Source organism: Falco naumanni, chromosome 2 (assembly GCF_017639655.2).
Source record: "Falco naumanni isolate bFalNau1 chromosome 2, bFalNau1.pat, whole genome shotgun sequence".
NCBI classification, from domain to species: domain Eukaryota; kingdom Metazoa; phylum Chordata; class Aves; order Falconiformes; family Falconidae; genus Falco; species Falco naumanni.
Window position 1 is genome coordinate 78699213 of NC_054055.1, and position 19002 is coordinate 78718214.

General features: G+C 38.5%; 1 protein-coding gene across 2 annotated transcripts in view; it reads right to left on the minus strand.

The window, feature by feature from the left end:
- Positions 1–17169, minus strand: part of ERG (ETS transcription factor ERG) — a 64702-nt gene extending 47533 nt beyond the window's left edge. For both annotated transcript variants that reach the window (XM_040585089.1, XM_040585088.1), the window contains exon 1: positions 17043–17169. In XM_040585089.1, coding sequence (XP_040441023.1) covers positions 17043–17060 — 18 coding nt within the window. In that variant the 5' untranslated portion in view covers positions 17061–17169. The remainder of the gene's footprint in view (positions 1–17042) is intronic.
- Positions 17170–19002: the final 1833 nt, after the last annotated feature.

Consider the following 19002-nt stretch of genomic DNA (forward strand, 5'->3'; position numbering starts at 1 on the left):
GATATCATGTGTCAGCAAGACCTGGTATTACCATGAAAGCTGTACTCTACAGAGAAGATACAGGGCAACAGTTCATGTCATGATGTGATGTCTTCCTACTGTGAACTTTTAAACTGGCATACTACTGCAGTAAAAAGGCCCTTTTAAATGCCTCAATGGTATTTACTGACCATGAACGCTAATAATTGTTAGTGCTACATGCAAGAAAGAAATGGACTCATGCTATTTGGGGCACAGCACTAAGGCAAAGCAGTAGATAGACCTTGTAATAAAGTTCTTGCAGCTAACGTAGAAAGGACGCAAGTTGAGGCAAATTGTACAAAGCACAAGTTAAGTGCATAGTGTGACCAGTATGACTGTCACAGTTGTGCCACTGGTTATTTTTCAATTTGAATGAGCTATACAGAAGATAATAAAATATTATAGGCTACTATGCATGGCAGGCAAGTGGAGTGGAGGTGAAGAGAAGACTGACAAGGAAGGAAAAGCAAAGAGCTATTCAGCACAGCCTGGAGCAAGCCCAGCTAAAACCACACAGACACCTCATCCCTGTCCAGTCTCCTTCTGCAGCTGCTTTCTCTGGCTCTTCTCTAGCAGATCTCCCTCTCTGTGTCAACATCATGGTGGCAAAGGGGAAAGTGAAGGTATTTCTCCATTTTTACATGTCCTTTGACTGCCCAGGACCATCCCTGGACCTCACAGTGGGGAGAACGTTCAAGAGCAAATGCAATGTTCAATACTGATGGTGACCTCCTGCACTCCCCCCGTCCCCCATCAGCTCCGAATCTTCCCTGCTATAAATACCTGTGCAGGGTGGAAGGGAATATCCCTGCAGGTTCCTGCTGGGGTACATTCCCTAATGCAGTATGTCCCACCAAAGGGAAGATGGCTCTCACCCCTTGTGTGCAGAATCCTCCTGCCCTACTGCAATGATGGGGCTTGGCAGGACCTGCCAACAACTGAGGTAAGCCAAAGGCAACAATTAGTCACTAAGCACACTTGACAAGAGAGCAGGAAGGTGGGCTTTTTATGTTTTATTTTCCTCCTGAGAGCTTGGCAGACTGAGGGTTGCAATTTGACCAAGGGAAGTCTTACAGTTTTTGTAATATATCATTCAATTCACCTGGAACACATCCAGTTAATGAGGCTTTTGTAGTTGTGGGTGTTCAAGACATTTGCACGCCAAGCAAATAATTACAATGCATGCATACATATAGGTGCCCAGCCTCAGGTATCCATGTTTGAACTAGGCATCTGTTCAAAGCATGAATTTCTCAAGACTGCAATTCTTCATCCAGTCAAATACAAACTGATTCCTGGGTTTTCAAACACTAATTTTACCAAAACAAAATTATTGTTCAATGTGAAATAATTTTGCTCCATCAGAGTTAAGAGAAACACATAACTGGTTTTACAAAGAGAATGATGACCCTTCTGAATGTCTTAAATATATAAAAGCTTTCTTATAAAATACTTCCAATAAGACTGAAATCTAAACCAGATCTTTAGAAACCAACTCTTTTGTAAGAATATGAAAAACAGATCTAAGGCTTCAGGAAGATTTTTGCTTCCTCATGTTGAATATTTCATCACTGACAAGGCATGTTTTAAAGCTGTTTATTACCCTCTAAAGCTTCAGAATTCAGTCACAACTGTGGAGGAAAAGTTTGCTAGAAGCATTTAAAATTCCTGCCACAACTTCTTGTATTCCAGTTTTTCTGCAGATAGGCTTTGTATGTCAAGTACATAAATTTTACATTTGTCACATCCACAAATAATTTGTTTTTAATCAGTTACTTGAAAATTCAATTCTTATTTATGCAGTTTTCAAAGTCCGGAGTTCCCGATTCTGTATTTCTAGTGAAATACCTGAGGCTATTTTTCAAACTCTTAAGAATCTTTTTAGGTGTCAGTGAAATCATCAATTCTTGCCATGAAAACTACACTGCTCATTTGAAAACTTGGTAGCTAAAATTTTTACATTCCACACTGATCTTTTATACGAGCACTTCTATTGACAAAAACAGAACTATTTGCAAATAAGAGCTAACAACGTTTAATTTATAGATGTTTCTCAGAGCACTAGAACAACTTCAGCATTAACTGAGCTTTGTGGCAGCCTATGAGATTTTAGCAGCTAAGTAGTATAATGTCCCATTTCATGCCAGATTAAAAGTGCAGAGAGCTTAGTAATGACACCAATTCTGTGGGAAATAGAAAAGCTCTGAAAATCACAATGAAATTGTCTCAGATGGGAAACTGAAAAAAAGCTGCTGTTTCTGAAAATACATAGTGATTTTTTCAAGTAACACTGAGGATCTGAAGATCTAACTGAAAAGCCTCCTTTCCAGTCTTCTGCCCGAGTCATTAGCCATCAGATCATGCACGTACAAAACTTGCTGTGATTCATCAATGCTACAGAACTCTCTGTTCCCACTGGGCTTACAACATGGGAATTGAAAATGGCAAAACGTCCTGTACTTAGCAAGCAACAACAGGAGTAATTAGCAGGCTAATGATTATAGAAATAGGAAGGTTTGGGACTTTTTCCCTTTAATTTCATTATTCAGAGAGAAAGATTCTTCCATATGAGCGAGCTACTCTTACGAGCATTTCAACAAGACCTTGAGAATGATTTCAACACAGTCAGGTGAACTGTGTTTCTGGTGGAAAGGGGTGTAAGATGTTTGTACCAAGATGCAGGACAACAGTGTGAAACCAGCTCTGTCCTTCAGAAACATGTTTAGAAGTTGAGGGCAACTGAGGATTACATAAAGCAGAGAAATTGCAATCTGAATGAAAAAGAAAACATAGGAAGAGATGAAGTAGTCCTAAAGGAGATCAAAGGAATCTAGAAAAGGAAAGAATATGGATGTTTAAAAAATTGGCTGCAGTCTGTGAGACTGGAAGATTCTGCTGGTGGCTGGAGCGCTGGGAAAACATGGAGTACAACAAAGGCAACCAGAGAAACTGAGAAATTCAGGGGCAATGAAGGACTTGATGTGCTGAAGATACCCAGTGTGTTTACAATTTGTGCAACAGACTATCCGTTGCTTAGTGTTGTAAGACTTCAATATACGGAGACAAATGAAGTGGGGTTTTTTGGGAGCAGTGTACAAAACTAAGTTTAAAAAAATATTAATTTTTGTTCAGAGATGTGTTTTGACACATGATCAGCAAACCCACAGGCTCTAGGAAGCTTAGAAAGTGAATCAGAAAGGAATATTAAACAAGAAAGGAGAAAAAAAGATATTGAAGGTCAGGGAATTGAACACTTCTATTGCAAGCTTTACATTAAATTTCCTCTGTCACATAAAAGACGATAGAATCAGCATTTGGTACTTAGCGGACACGTTGGGTAACAGACTGAAATAGAACAGATAGTTATTAACACATTCATACTATAGCAAATACAGAAGATACAGCTTAGAAAAACAGTGGCTGGTTGAATAATTTTTTCATGCCAGCTCTGTTGGGGCATTTTAGCAGTAGGACAAACTAGGGAATCACAGTGCAGTTTCTTCCTGAGCTAGCTGAGTTTACAAATAGTCTAACATGTTATACTTAGCATTTTGTTAAATGACCTGCTCACAAATGATACATGCGTTAAGGAGAATGCATTCACATGTGTGAACTGAGGAGTCCTCAGCGTGTATTATTCCCACAGGCTTCCCATCTCCTAGAACAAAGGGATGCAACGCTCTGCCATTTGCTAAGTACAAGACAGGTAGGGAAGTGCTTGTCTTTGCCCTGACACAAGTAAGGGCCTGGAAAGTAAGGCTTTTCCTCATTGCAGAGGGCAGCCCATCTGGCAGTGGTGATGTCCCAGAAGATGGCAGTGGCCTTTGCGCAGCACCTGCCAGGCTGTGGCTGACAAGTGCAATAGAGCTGTTTGCTTGAGCATAGCATTTAATAAAAGAAGGTCAGGGTCTTTGCAGAAAAAAAGGAGTCTTCTAAAATTGTCCACGTTCTGTAAAAGCAAATGCAAATTTTTAGGTTGTACTGTGGGCTTTGGATTCTCTGTGCATTTGTCTAACACACAGGAAAAATCAGGAAATTTTGGTGGTGTTTTGCACAGGACTTCTCTGCCTGGAAAGCTAGACTTTTTTTGGAAGTTTGGAACTCTGTTCTCCTTTGCTTAGCCATATTCTCATTTATTTACACAAGTCTGGTGATTGTAAATGCTCTCTGAAGTAGTGAAGATTACAGTTTATACTCACTGTCATGAAAATTCAGGGTATAATGACTTTGTTTTTCTTTTCTCCTGGTATCCTTTTGTACACTAAGCTGATAGTTTCAAGAACTCTACAACTTTGTCCTACTTAGGGTATTTCATGACCCAAAGTACTTCCTTGACAGATTTTGTTTTCCCACCTTTCACTTTGTTTTCTCCAGCACTGGCTGGCACTGATAATTATTGGTTCAGTTGCTTATATAGTAGTTTGTAAAATATTTTGAAGCAAATTGCATTGCTCCTGCTTCTGCTCAGCATCTAGTCTTAGTGTCATTAACAAACTTAGAAGTTTCATTTTCAGCATCACCCCAATCCTATTTACCATATCTTATCTAAGATTTTAAAACAATTAATTCTGATGAGTTATCAAACTTCCTTTTTAACAACAGTAGTTGCCAACTTTCATGATTTTACTGAATCTTAGGTTCCTTCGGACCTGAATTCTCGTCAGCTGAAAAGTTAAGACTGGTAGTTGTCATTTCAGCTAAAAAATTGTGAATTCTAAGGTTTAAAAAGCAGATAAGATGAACAGTAAAACATACTATCCCTTGAAATTCCATTATTTTTAAGGTCACATCATCATCTCACAAATTTCAAATTCTGAATATTTTTTACTGACATAAACTATAACATTCTTTATTGTCACCTTGATTTCAGTATCACATCCCACTGCTCTCTACCTCCACCTCAAAATTTTCACATAAAACCTTTTGTAACATTTTAATTCATCTTCTAATTCAAAATTCTGAATTTCCCTGAGTCCTCCTCTTTTCACTAAAGAAAGGAACAAAAAAGCAGCTAGGAAAAAAAACAAAAGAAGGAAAACAGTGCTTTGGGGCTCATAGATACCCCACTTAAAACTGACCTTTCTCAAGCAACCTACCAGCTCCCTTAATTGATCCTCTCCAGTGTCATAAAATCTCTCAAGACCCCTAAATTGCAGTATCGGGAAAGAAAATTCCTACTAAGATATACAGAGGTGCATTATCTTTACTTGTGATATTACAAATATTAGATGTTTTCAGATTTTCAAAAATGAGCTGAAGCTTTTCTCAGTTTCTATACAAAAAATACACTTCTCCAATGGGTTAGACTGCCAGCTTTATTTTTTTAGCTTCAGGAGTAAGACTTAATATTGGACATCTGATGGCAAGAATCCATCTGAATGCCAGCTTACAAACTAGAAACATAACCAAAAATGTGTTTGATTAATTTTTTTTTTAATTAATTAAAAAGTCCACCCTAAAATTCCAGGTTACTGAGTGTTCACCTGCATGTGACACTTAGGCAAGGTACTTGTTTTGTGTGAGATCTACCTCTGCACATAGGATGAAGTCAAGACGTAAGTGGTACAAACATCACAAGCAGCCCCTTAAGAAGCAGGTTAAGCAACGTCCAGGCAGCATGTGTAGCCATTCTGCAGGGTCTCTGCCCTGTGCAGAGTTCAGTCCTGTTATATGAAGTGTTTCAAGTTTTTAAGTCAGGCCTCAAAAACAGAGAGTACTTAAAAGCCACACACTTTGGGTCTGCCTCCTGGCTTTTAAGCCTTTAAAGTAGATTCTTTAGTACTTGAAAGTCTTTTGTCAATGAAAACTGAAGACTTCAGTTGTTCATATAATTTAAGTAACTGCCCTTTAAGAAAAACACTAAATATCACAAGACTCCTGATAAAAATTGTGAGAGTTGGCAAGAATTTGATCTTCCATGAAGTCTCTCAGCTGAGACTGAGAGAGATTGAGGCCAAACAAAAACCACTATGAAAGAGGAAAACAGCACTATGAAGGCCCAGTTTCAGAAGAGAAACATACTTAGAATTTACTTAGTCTAGTCTGCGTTCTAAAAGGTTAAATTAAGTATGTGATGAAGATGGGGGGGGGGGGGGGGGGAGAAGTGAATCTGAAGACAGCTAATATTTAGGCTTTACTTCAAAGTATTTTTAGTATCTATTTCAACACACTTTTTAAAAAAGGTGCTATAGTTGCCAAATCTGCAATGCACTCGCCCACCAAGCAGTTTTTTTAATTTGTAGTTCATTGCTATCCCATTTGGAATGTTTGGAGCTAAAGCTTCCCAACCTAAGTGACAGAACAAAAACTTTGCATGAGTAGCAATAGTTAATGACAATTTTTTGTCTGAAAGTATGTCACTGATACCCATGCGAATGAAAACCTCACACAACACCATCAAGCAAAAGGTCTGAAGAGTTTAAAAGGCAATAGTTACTAATTCTCAAAACAAAACCAGCCTCTGCTTCATATATTAAAGGTGGGAGGGGAAAATATAGAAGTTCTGAAAAACTGCATCTCTCTAGCATTTCAGCTGGTTTAAACTACTGGTTGGGGGAAGGTGCAAGAAGGAAGAATACAGCAAAGCTACTTTGCCCAAATTGATCTCCCATGTGATTGTCTTTCTTCAACTTTCAATTACATTATTTTACTAAAGACTTTTGATAGACAAAAAACCCTAGCCACTTTCTGGTTTTCTTACTTTTTCTAGAAAGTATTGACAAGTAGAGGTTTTTTCACATCAATGAAAGCAGGTAAATGACATAATAGCACTTTCTAATGATAAGCGGTTCATCTTCAAAAATCCACCTGAAGCCTCACTAAGCAGAAACAGTGGGAACTCTCAAGTTGATCAGCACCTTGGAAAACTAAGATCCTTATTCAGGGCTCTAAGCAGACATGTAACAACATAACCTTAGGGACCCTTTTTTCAAAATTTCAGCCTGGTCCATTTAAAGACCTTCTACTAAAATTGCCTCCTCTGGCACAAAGCACCAATGATTTAGTTGGGTTTGTAAAGATTTACTATGCACTCTTCCTATCTTATTAGAACCAGTAATGGAATCCACTTACTTGAATTTCTTTGGCTCTGAATGCATGCTGAAGAGCATGACATCCAGGGGTTACATTCCTGTCTACCTTTCAGGTTTATAACTGTAGTAAGTACATTTCTCTAAAACCTGTGGATTCTAATCAAAGGAAAATTTATTTTTAATCTCACCAATATCTAAAAAAACCCCAAGAATTCAGCAGTAAAGTTATTAGACTACTTTGATGATTGAAAAAATAAGAAAATAAATTGTCAGAAGCTTTTAGATAGATGTTTTCTAACAAAACCTTTTTAAAGATAATTTGTTAATTTTTTTAAAAAGTTTATATAATGTGAATTAAAATGGAACATTTTCAATAAAGACCTTCACTGAAACATTTTCAGGAGAATAACTTTTTCTTGACTAGTATTATTAATTATGCATACAAATTTGTTCTTCTCACTATGTAGAAGCTCCATACATGGGAATGAGGATGACGACTTTGTTGTGCATCTATCAGACAAGGGCAATGATCTTTCTCTTTGTATCCTATTTCTGTATTTTCATTCCAAATCAGAAGAAACAATATGATTTTCTGATGTCTCCCTGGACGTAAGTCTCCTCACTAATTAACCTGCCTAATGCTGTACATGTGAAGACACCTCTGTCCTTACAGGTGTATAAATTGTGTTGGATTTGCCTTACTAGTTCAATAAATAGAAAGTGGGGGGTGTCACCTCACCATTGCAGAGCCCAGCATGATGAGGCATGTTTGCACACTCTTAACCTAAAACATCAGTGGAACAGCTCAGAAGCTTTCAGTTCAGCACGCATCTGTGTGGTCTGATGGATCACATCTACAATGACCACTCAGTGAATACTATGCTTCTGCCTGTGACCCTCCACAGAGCTTGCTTTTTTGGCTAAGACAACGCAGCCTGATCCAAAGTTCACTGAAGTCAGTGAAGAGACTCAGCACTATTGACAGGATCACGCTGATCTGAAGCCAGGACAGGAAACTCTGAGGAAACATAAGAGCTACCCTGTTTGTTGCCTTGAATATTTGTTTCATGTTTCGGAATTTACTGACTAAAGCTGCATGGAAGAAACCTGGCATCCAGAGACTTTTGCCTAGCTGTGTTATTTTGGTTGTATCAGAACTCCTGAAATAAACCCAAAACTCCAGTAAGACTTTTGCGTTCATGCTGTAGCCTCCTTCAACTCAGTCCATCCAGCCATTCAGGATCAGCCTAGACTGGCAGATCTGCTGCAGTCTTGGTTAGCAAGGCAATATTATGCTAAGAATATGGTGTGATCAGTTCTCCTCTCACTTTACATCCTTCTTATACCTCTGTAGCCCACTGGACATAGTGGATCCAGTCCTGATTTACTCCAGCTTACAAAAAAGGGAAAATTCAACATGTGTACTGTAAAGCCCGAGACAAACCTCCCAAAGTTTGGTTTTCTTCAATGGTCACCATGGTACATTTCCTCCTGCTGAAGCAAGCATTAACTGAAGTGACTATGTCCATCAACTAATTAAGCAGACAGAAGCATCCTGGTTTCCACAGCTCACAAGTGGCTATTTTTTTGACTAAAATTTTCATCAAAAATACTCCTTTGGAACTAAAAAAATACCATATTTAGAAGAAAATGGACATGAAAAACAAGCCGATGGATGGTTCAGCTAAAGTCCGTGTTCATTAAGAGGGTTAATACAAATGTTCCTGATTGTTTCTGTTGTTTATGAATCTCGACCTTCAGAACAGCACTGAAATGTGCTGTCTCCTAAAGATGTTCCCTACCGATATGACACACACTTTGCATTGTTTCACTGCACACAAGCATTAATATCCCAGAGGTAACCCACCCTTCTTTTAACGGCTGGTGACAGGTCCAATGGCTGAGCAAAAATCAGTTGAAGGAAAGGGAAGTCTTGTCGGAAATGAGATTAATCTTGTAACGAGTGTTCAGCCCTGATAACCCATCTGTGCAGAGAACTGCTTTAACTGGAGAGCAATTAACCTTCACCTGACAAGCTCTGTCCAACCGTTATAAACAACATTAAAGGCACAGGATCCCCCTCTTTTTTCCCCCTTTACATAGACTAAACAGATTGTGAATTCCATGAAAATGGTACATGTAATGGTGCCCTGATGACAAACTGCAGGAAATTTTTTTTAAAGGTAATGGCTGTATGGAAATAATGTGAAAAATGTCTCTGGCCACCACTTTAGTGAGTTGATCTGATTAGTAAAAAGCAACAATTTTGAGCACTTCCAAGGGAATACCTTATGCATGAGGGAAGCTGATGTGAATACGCCAAAGACTAACAATAATAAAAATGTATGCAAGTAGATAAGAGCTGACTAACTATGTCTGAGGAACACTGCTTTCAGGACAAAGCGTGTATTTCCCCAGCACCCCTGTGAACCTAAATCCAACGAGCAACATTCTAGTGCTACTTCACCTATGGCCTTGTGGAAACTACTTGTCAAAACCAACTTTAACTTGCAGAACCGCACGGGACTGGCCCTCCTGTCTGACAGCTGGTGCTCCAAGTGATATGTTCACCGAGGTCTCTAAAGGGTCTGTAAATCCAACCTCAGATTCCCAGCCTGTTAAACCACAACATGAACCTAAACAACTGCCTTTCCCACCGTAGTCTGAGAAGATAACTGAACCTGGGTCTATTCTTCAAGATGAAAAGGTGTGATATATGTGAAGCCACAATAGCAAGGGACTACTCAACTCTATGGGCAAAGGCCAAGATACCAATCTCAGTTACAGCGGCAGAAACCTGGAACGACTCCAGGGCAATCGCTGGCAAAACAACACACAAAATTTGGGCTGAGCTCCTGAATAACTTCAGTGAAAGCCTGGCCCCAGTCAAGCCATTGACTTTTGACTCCATTTTGGCCAATTTCACTTTAGGTTTTGTAAAAACTCAGTCAACTCATGTGCCTGAAAGCAATTACCCTGAAGATACGATTAGCAATGGAAGTTTTCTGTCTTTGTTTACTTTTCTTTTGCTCTAGGTTTCTCTTTTTCTTAGCAGAAATTCAAACATACAGATTAATCATATTTTCATTTCTCTGTAGTGAGGCAAAACTTCCATTTCAGTCATTTTGTTTGAAAATATATATATCATTATGGATTGCAAGGGGTGGCCGTACTCTTTAATATATCCAGAACATGCTCTGAACTATTTGTTGAAGAAGTCCACATCAAGGGCTAGAGAAACACATATTTTGTTTGGTGATGCATACAAATAAGGAAAGGATGCAGGCAACAAGGAGTTGGAGGGAGCTTGCTTGCTTTTCATCTGACAGAATGACAATGTATTTTGAAGCATCCAGATATGCAGTATTGTAAAATGCAGGGGCATTTTTCCTACCATTGCAGAGAAAACCCCTGATATTTCATAGTCCAACATAACAACATTTGTCTTAAATTTTTATACAAACAGATGCATCGTACTGTAGCTTAAATGTTTAAATAGTAACAGGTAGAACAGTACCTTTACATGAAACAAGAAGGGCTTAGATCTTTTCAGTGAATTAGATATTAACAGATAGGAAGTTCCTATTGAAAGCATTTCCTGTATTGGTAGTCCCTGATTTTGGCGACTTATCTGGGTAGGAAATGAACACAGGAAGTATCTGTCTACAGACTCTTTATCATCAAGGTAATTGCTGTGGTAGCATTTTACTGTTTATTGCGGTAATAAACATATCATCTAAAAAAAGATGTTTTTAAACTCTAAAGAACAAGGTTTAAAAAAAAAACTTACAGGCTAGCATTGCAGTTACACAAAATCTTCCATGTAGAATTAATATACTGCTAATTTGTTCCTCTCAGCAGAACTGTAATTAGGGATTTGTCAAACAAAACACTTCTAGTCTCCTGTGGCTTTTTCCCCAGTTACAGCACTGTATCTCCCTCTCTCATCTATCTCAAGTCAGGTAGGTAATTTTAAATAGTTCTGCTACTTCCCGTAAATAGTGAACCACCCCTTCCTGCAGATATTTGCATATACCCAGTCCTTAAAATTTGTTGTTGTATTTCCTTCCCATCCATCAGGCACTGCTTAACCTGGCAACACACACATTTAACTAAGCAAGTCACATCTTTTCCTAGTGTGAAAAGGTTACGCCAGCCTAGTGACACCATTTCCCACTCATCATTTGAGATACACACTCCAAATAAACACAAATTGCAAGCGAAAGGAGATAGGATTATATGCATTCCTTCCACTCATTAATTTCCAAAATCCACCATTCCAGAACTATTTGCCTGGTTTACTCTATGTGGGTGATTGTTTGGTCTGTCCTTCAGCCTAGCCTTAAAAAACTTCTATTACTCATGATACTTTTAACTTTTTAATTTCAATGAAATTTTTATGACAATTGTCCTTTTATTCTTTTTACTTTGAAACAAATTTGATTCATGGCATGATAATTACCAGAAGTGGTAATCACTGGTTTTTACACAGTAGTTATTAAAAACCATTACTAATATTGCTTGTTTATTACCCACTAATATCCCTTTCCTGAAAGCAATGTCTATGATTTCTAACAGGATGACTATGTGCATAGTACAAATCAGCAACCCAGTGCCTAAGGACACATGCCAAGGAGAGATAGCTTCCTCGTGATACAGGTTTGCAACTTGAATCTTGCCAGATTTCCTGAAAATTCTCCCTCTGTTCACTGTGACAAGTTGTTTACAGGATAATACAGTCCTTCTTTTAAGGGGAGCAGGGGGAGGGAATAAATTGAGGAACACAGCACTATCCAACCTCAGGCAGGCTTGGTTACAACATTTAAAATAACCCCTTAAAACATAAAGACATATCCATCCTTTAAGGAAAGGATTCATGACTTTTTCATATAAGCACTTCGTAATTTCTCTATCATTGTCGATGTTTTGAACACAGTCAATATTTCTTCTATAATACACATATATTAAGGACAGCAAGATGACTAGAACACATGCGATTTTTTCTGACCATGGGCTTTTCATTACTGACAATGTGAAAAGTTGCTAGTGTTTCCCTACTGTATCATTATCTATCAAAATAAATTAATTTTAATAGTTAACGATGAATTTGATAGAAACCACATTGTAGTCAATGAAAAGAATTTTGTTAATTTGACAAGGTTTGGCACTGCACGTGGTATTTTCTACTGTATCACCTTTACTTTATTAAAATTGATAATACAAATGATAGAAACCAAATTTTTCTTTTACTTTTCTCCACTTTGCTGATTTTCAAAATAATTCTGTTGGCTTAACCTAGAAACTTGCATTATGAGGCCTGCTGATTTTTGAGCAGACAGCATTATATATATTTTACTGGATTATAAACCACCATTTGGAAAAAAAGTATCTTCTTTTGGCATTGACATTTGTCAAAACTATATCTCTATTTATCTTTCAGCAAGTCATTCTCCAATAGCACTTGATTCTTTTAATATTATTGCTGAAGGGCCTTTTGTAAGTCATGGAACTTGCTGAAAAACAATTTGTTAAGAGATAATATAGTTCTTGTTAAGAAAAAACAAACAAACAAACAGAGACGGTCAAACATAACAAATTTTTCAGCTGTTGTTCCTTGCCTGGGGACTTAATTCTAGAAAGCAAAATCCTTATATTTTACTTCATTTTGACATGTGTAGCCGCAAACCAGATAGAGTTAAATGACTGCTGCTTAAAAGCAAAAGAAAACAATGCAAAAATCCCCAAAATGTCTTCTTCTGTTCTTTTACAACTATTTTTTCCTTGAAATTGTACATTTGTATTCGAGCCACAAATACTATTTATCCAGAAATAATTATAAGTCTGATTCTACTGCCTTTATTGGATCCAAATCTTCATGAAATTGGTGGAAACTTTAAATTAAGGAGTGCAAGATTAGACTAAGTGGTTTAAGGCACTCTTACTTTTCTTGCTTCTGATTCACCAAAGCACTCAGGTGTGTGCTTAGCTTTAAGAGGGCTGTGTCATATCACCAAAGCAAATTGAAGTATTTACAGGCTTAAAGTTAAATATACCATTGGATCATTTCCTAACTGAGATGAGAACAAAAAGAGAATAATCTTTATAATTTTTTTAATGTAAGGAGCAGAAGTACAAATTACTATATTATTTCTGTTGGATTCAGTGCAGATGCAGTCCTCTAAACAAAGACTTAAACATTTCCATATGCCATGAACAGGGTGTGTTTTTTTAACTATTTCCATCCTTCCTTGCCTTTAGAAGTATTTGAGTGAGTACTTAGATTTTCTAAGAGAAAGTGAGCGAAAAGTAATACTACAGAGAGAAGCACAGACTAAGATTCCTCACCAAAAAAAAAAATAAATCTTTTCACTATGTACTGCTTTAATCAGTATATTCATACTCTTTTAAGCCGTAGAAACCACAAAGATTCTCTTGTCCTTTATCAAATGCATAGACTTTTTCTCGCAGAAATTGTAGCTTCCATGTGAACGCTGCATTAGAAATCAATAGTAAAAAGTGAACGTGTGCATATTTAGAAGTAAATTAGAGTAAGAAACATCTGCAGTGTAATCAGTCAAGATAACTTACTGAAGAGCTTTTCTAAGAATAAGTATAATTGCATTTGCAGGTAGGTAGAGAAATATAACAAGGCTTGCTACATGGCAAGGACGTAGAATTCTGGTTGTATTTTTCTATTTAGGGTTCTTTCCTTTACTATCAGATAATAGCAAAAAAACAAAATGACCTTCAGGGTAAGTATTTTTACTTCATCTCAAGGTAACAGTTGAGTAATTTTTGCTCCATTCTATTAAAAACAAACAAACAAACAAAAAAAAAAACCCCAAAAAACACCAAAAAAAATCAAACCACCAAAAAAGACAGATCTAATTCAGAAGCCTTTGATATTTTCTAAAATTGTATTTACAGTAACTAGTGGGATGCTTATAATTAGCAGTGCTGTATTGGTTTGATAGTCTTCAGCTTCAGTGCTCTGCACTGTTGAGCTACTGCACATAGCTGTCAGATACTACTTGTGCCAGAAGGAAACGTATCTTCTATCAGTGCTGAAATCCTGACTGCTAGGAGACCTTCTCCACTTGAAAGAAACATTTTATCCTTGAAATGCCAAAAAAACTCCACAGTGAGGTTAGCTTCATGTGCACCAAGTATAGGGCAGCAAATGCATTAGAAATATCAGCCCTCTGACTGTATACCGAAACCAAAGTCCTGGCTGTGGAGGTGCACACGTTCTGCCACTGCTATCTGCAGTTTTTTTACTCCACCCTCTATGGGAGCGTGTCCTGCTCCCGGTCAGAAGAAGAGGTCCTCAGCCAGAGTGAGGGCAGCTGCCCTTACAGGATAAAGGTCAGAATTAAAATAAGCCATCCATGTCACAGCCCAGGAAAAAGGCACTGCTGTGTCCTCCTACTTAGGAGAAACACCTTCCACCACACTGCTTTTCCCATCATGGGTGAGAAGGTGAAAAGGGCAGCAGAAGGAGGGCAGAGGATGATAAGAGACATGTCATTTGGTAAAGCCACACTCATGATGTCAAACCCAGTGCCAGAAAACTTACACAAATGCTTAACTTCATAGATACCAATCAGCCTCAGTTAAGACAGCCTGATTTCTCCTGAGTCCTGAGTGTCCCATGGGTCTGTTTACACATTTGTGACAGGAAAAGAATGAATCAGACAGTCTACCGGAAGGCCACCTTTGCAAGCGTGTACCTTTAGAGCAATTTCTACTCAGTTATAAGCAAATGCATAGCTATCTGCAACCCAATTTTGGCATTTAATAACTCTATAGCTTCCCTAAAGACAGTAAATTCTTGATACAAAGATCCCACATAAAGCTCTCCACCTCCCTGGCCCACAGCCTCTTGTCACCTGTGCTGGGAGAGCTTGGCTACCCATTGTCAGTGGACAACACAGGCCATTATGTTGAAATTGCAAAGAAATATTTGCTAAACCTAACTTTAGCAAAAGCAAAAACACCCATTTGGCCTTCAAATGGGATATCTTTAGTTCAGAAACCTCCCAGTTAAATGACTTCTTTATGTACTCAATATAGAAGAAGAACTGAATCTCTTTGGACTGGTTTAGCTTCATGTCAGAGTACATTTTCTGCAGCTGGACTACAAAACACCTGTCATTTCTCTCCAGACATTTTACATTTTGCACTTGAATAAAGAAAATCCTTGCTTCAGCTTTCCAAGCACCCTGGGCACCAAAATCCTCAGTGTTTTGGGGTGCCTATTTCTCCCTGCAGGTTTCACACTCCCAGATGAGGAGAAAAAAAATGTACATTTTTCCACTCAGGAGGCTTTGCCGACCGCAGTGCATTACCAGGCTGTATAATACACAACTGCACCCAGTTTCTTCTCACCTCTTTAAGTGTATGGTGGAGGTAAAATAACAATGAGATATTTTTTACAATAATTTACCCTATTATAATTCAGCCAATACAAAACATCAAAAAATAAATAAAAAGAGCTCCTCAAAATGCATACAATATCTAATCTCATTGTACCATCATTTTTGACAAGAATTTCCCATCGACATCAATAGTGCATTCTGATTAATAGACGCAAAACTCAGCATTACTATCTCAGCGCATAGCCCTTCTTTTAGCAATGCAACACTTGACTCCCTGAGCCTCCAGATTTTCATAGCAATTTTCATGTCATGTCCTGTGTCTCTGAAATGCGTGGCAAAACCAAAGGGAATTCAGCTGTTTCAGGAGCTACTTAGTATATAATAGATACTGGCCAGCAATGCAGAGGAGATTCAGATCTTTGTCTCTATAGATAGCCTCTTGAAAGCATCAGTGATCATAAAAAGAGAAAGTTCATTAGTCTTTTTAATCACATTGTCTTCAGGCAAGACTTTCAGATTTCAAAAACCACAACAAAAAAACATCAAATAATCTTTAAAATAAAACATCTAAGCAGAAAATACCAAGAAATCGAACTGCAGCTCCACTTAGCTAATGGCCAGGCACCACCGATATTCTCTATCTCTTACTAAATCTCCCGCATAATTAGGAAAGTACAGAAATAGACAATACCACGAAGAAAACAAATGCCTTGATCCCAAATCTGATAATAGAACGCCGCAGAGTCCTCACTTTACATGCTCTTTTGCTCCGTATGTAAAATTACTTTCGCTATCACAAAGCATTTATTTACAGTTATACTTCTGCAATTAATCACAGCTATTGCTATATCTGTAACTGCTATCTATTGCAACACACAGAGAAGCAAAAACTAGATACATAGACATATAGATTTATTCAACTAAGTGACACAACCTGAAAAACTCAGCAAAGCCATTCTTAAAAAAAGCAAACATGCACCGAGATCAATTTATAAGCCAGTAAGGGAATTTTATTGTCCAAAAAATTAAAACAAAAAAGAACACACCCATGAGATCTCGCTGACACCATTAAAATAACATTCAGAAAGGTCCCGCGTGTAAGGATAAGAGTTTCTAGAAAAGCACATAATTAACACCTGCATCAGAGAGAAACAAGAGCTGGTGCCTCTCATTCCCACTTGCTAATATTTGTGTCCCCATCAACAAGAGAACATTTAAAAGGATCCAAAACGTTAGCGCTCTTAGGAACCCTTTTTTTCCTTCCATTGCACACCCTCTCCCCTTATGGCAGTCCGCAAACACATCCAAGTTGTCAGAATGATACCTACAAGAAATTTCAGAAGCTCTCATAAAAGGGCTTCGCATATGCAATCCACAGCACTGAACAGTGAATTTAAAAAACCCAATTTTTTTTCCGAGTTTGAAGTTTTTAAGCCTTGCGGATGGTTGGAGTAGGAAAAAGGAAATTTACTAGGCAGTACAAAGGAAATCTTGTTGTCCTCTATTGTGGCAGTGGGGGTGTTGCCCAATTCTAACTTATCTAGGTTGATAAAGGAAACCAAAGAACACACCACTGAAAAAAATTCCAACAAAAAAGGTACCCCCTTCTTACCTTAATAGTGCTTGCCATAATGTGATCAAGATTATTGATTGCTAATAATTGCTAATAATAATTATTGCTTCGCTCTGACCAGAAAGAAGTTTTGATGAGGTTGTTTAGAGCGGATGAGATTGTGCTAACTCTGGGAAATGAAGTCAGCCAATGGCAGGAAGAGGTTTCTATTGGTCCTGGCCACCGCAGCTCGAAGAAACAGGATATTTGGGAGTGAAGAGATAAGAGTCCTAAAACAATGTTGTTTTTCTTGATGATATGTGACTAATTTTTGTTTTATTTTTTTAATTTTTTTTTTACAAAAAAGTCAATTGCCTGTGACTGCCTGGGCAGGTGTGATCTGATGTGCAGTAAGTGTGACATGCAACTTCGAGGCAGGATGCAGATGTCAGATGGAATGGGCCAAATTCGGCAGTAGTTTCATGCAGTCTATTCACTGAGGAATTGCTGATTCAGGGCCAAAGCCAGATTTGGTGTAAGCGGGTGTATCTCCAAATATGTTAATGAAGCCTAGCCCCACTTACACCACATCTATATTTGTCCGTTAACCTCATTCCTGGATTCTTGAGCTATTGACACTTTCTAGCCGATATGACCTAGTGCATTTTTCGTAGAGAAGGAGCAAGTAGATTGGAGACAATAATTTCTTTTTGATGTCTCTTTCTTACTGAGGAAAGGAAGTCACGAAAAGACATACATTTCAAAAGCAAATGCCTGAATGCCATAAACAATCTTAAATTTTCCACACTCTTCCTGTACTTCACAGCTCTATCCAGGCTTGAAAATGAGATGGTTTCACTGGCAATTCCTGTCCCAGTTGGAGTGTGATAGTAATTTTTTATGCAGTGTTATATTTTTATTTGTCCTTTTGAAGCACTTGGCAGTCACAGGCCACCCCAAAAGTACCAGCTGTGCAAACAAAACACCGTCCCTGTCCCAGACCCTTGCTTAGGAGTGCTGAACTAAAAAAACCCAACACCTAAATGGATGGGAATAAGTAAGGTGAAGTGTTTCCACAGTACCAGCCAGTGTGAAAGTCCACATGTACAGAAACGCTCGGGATCCAGTGCTGGCACAACCCCCTTGCTCTTTTGAGTCTTACAACAGTTTATGCTTTTGTAAAAGACACAGTTCCTGGCGTAGAGATTCTGAGCTTTCAGCTAGAAGAGGAAAGCTTGAAAATAGGACCCTCAAAAATTGAAGGAAAAATTAAAAGAAGTCAGAATGTATAAATTTTTAATAACCTTGTAATTTTTAAAAACTGGTTCTACTATAACCACTTTACAATTTCTCAGTGCTTCCTATGACAACAGCAAACCGTGGACACATTGCTAGAAAGCACTGCAGCACTGGGTAGACAATTCCTGCTGTAGTAAGTCCTGCCCTCTGACAAGGGACTCTGGTATGATAAAAAGAACAAGAACCAGTGATGGCTTGTCATAGCATTATTCAGTGGAAGCAGATGACCTCACTCTCTCCCAATGCCTTCCTCTCCTGCTCCTTAGGAGAAGAAAAGGAAATTGGAGCGTTGTTCTGTAACTGGTGACGACTGCTGGCATTCGGCATGCATTTTTTCCAAGTGGTACACAATGACGGCGCTAACTCCCAGTTTATTCTTCCCCTCCTATCCAGACCTGAAGAAGATGAAACATGGCCATGCACTTTTCCAGAGACACACCCGGAGGACATGAAATACTGCCTGCTTGGCCCTGGGGCTTTCATCCTGCAGGCACTGCTCCATCTCACCTGAGGTAGGGCAAGAGGAAAGGCTTTTCCACCTGCCACTGCTCATGGCAATGGCTCTGCCACCCACTAGGTCCCAGGAAATCCTCATTTCCAGGTGCCCCGTGGGGACTGCAGAGCTAGAAATCCTTGGACACAACAGAGTGACACAGGACCAGTGCAACTGGGATCTGGCAGAGCTGCCCCAAGGAAGACCCTGTTTCAAGTCTGCTGTGTG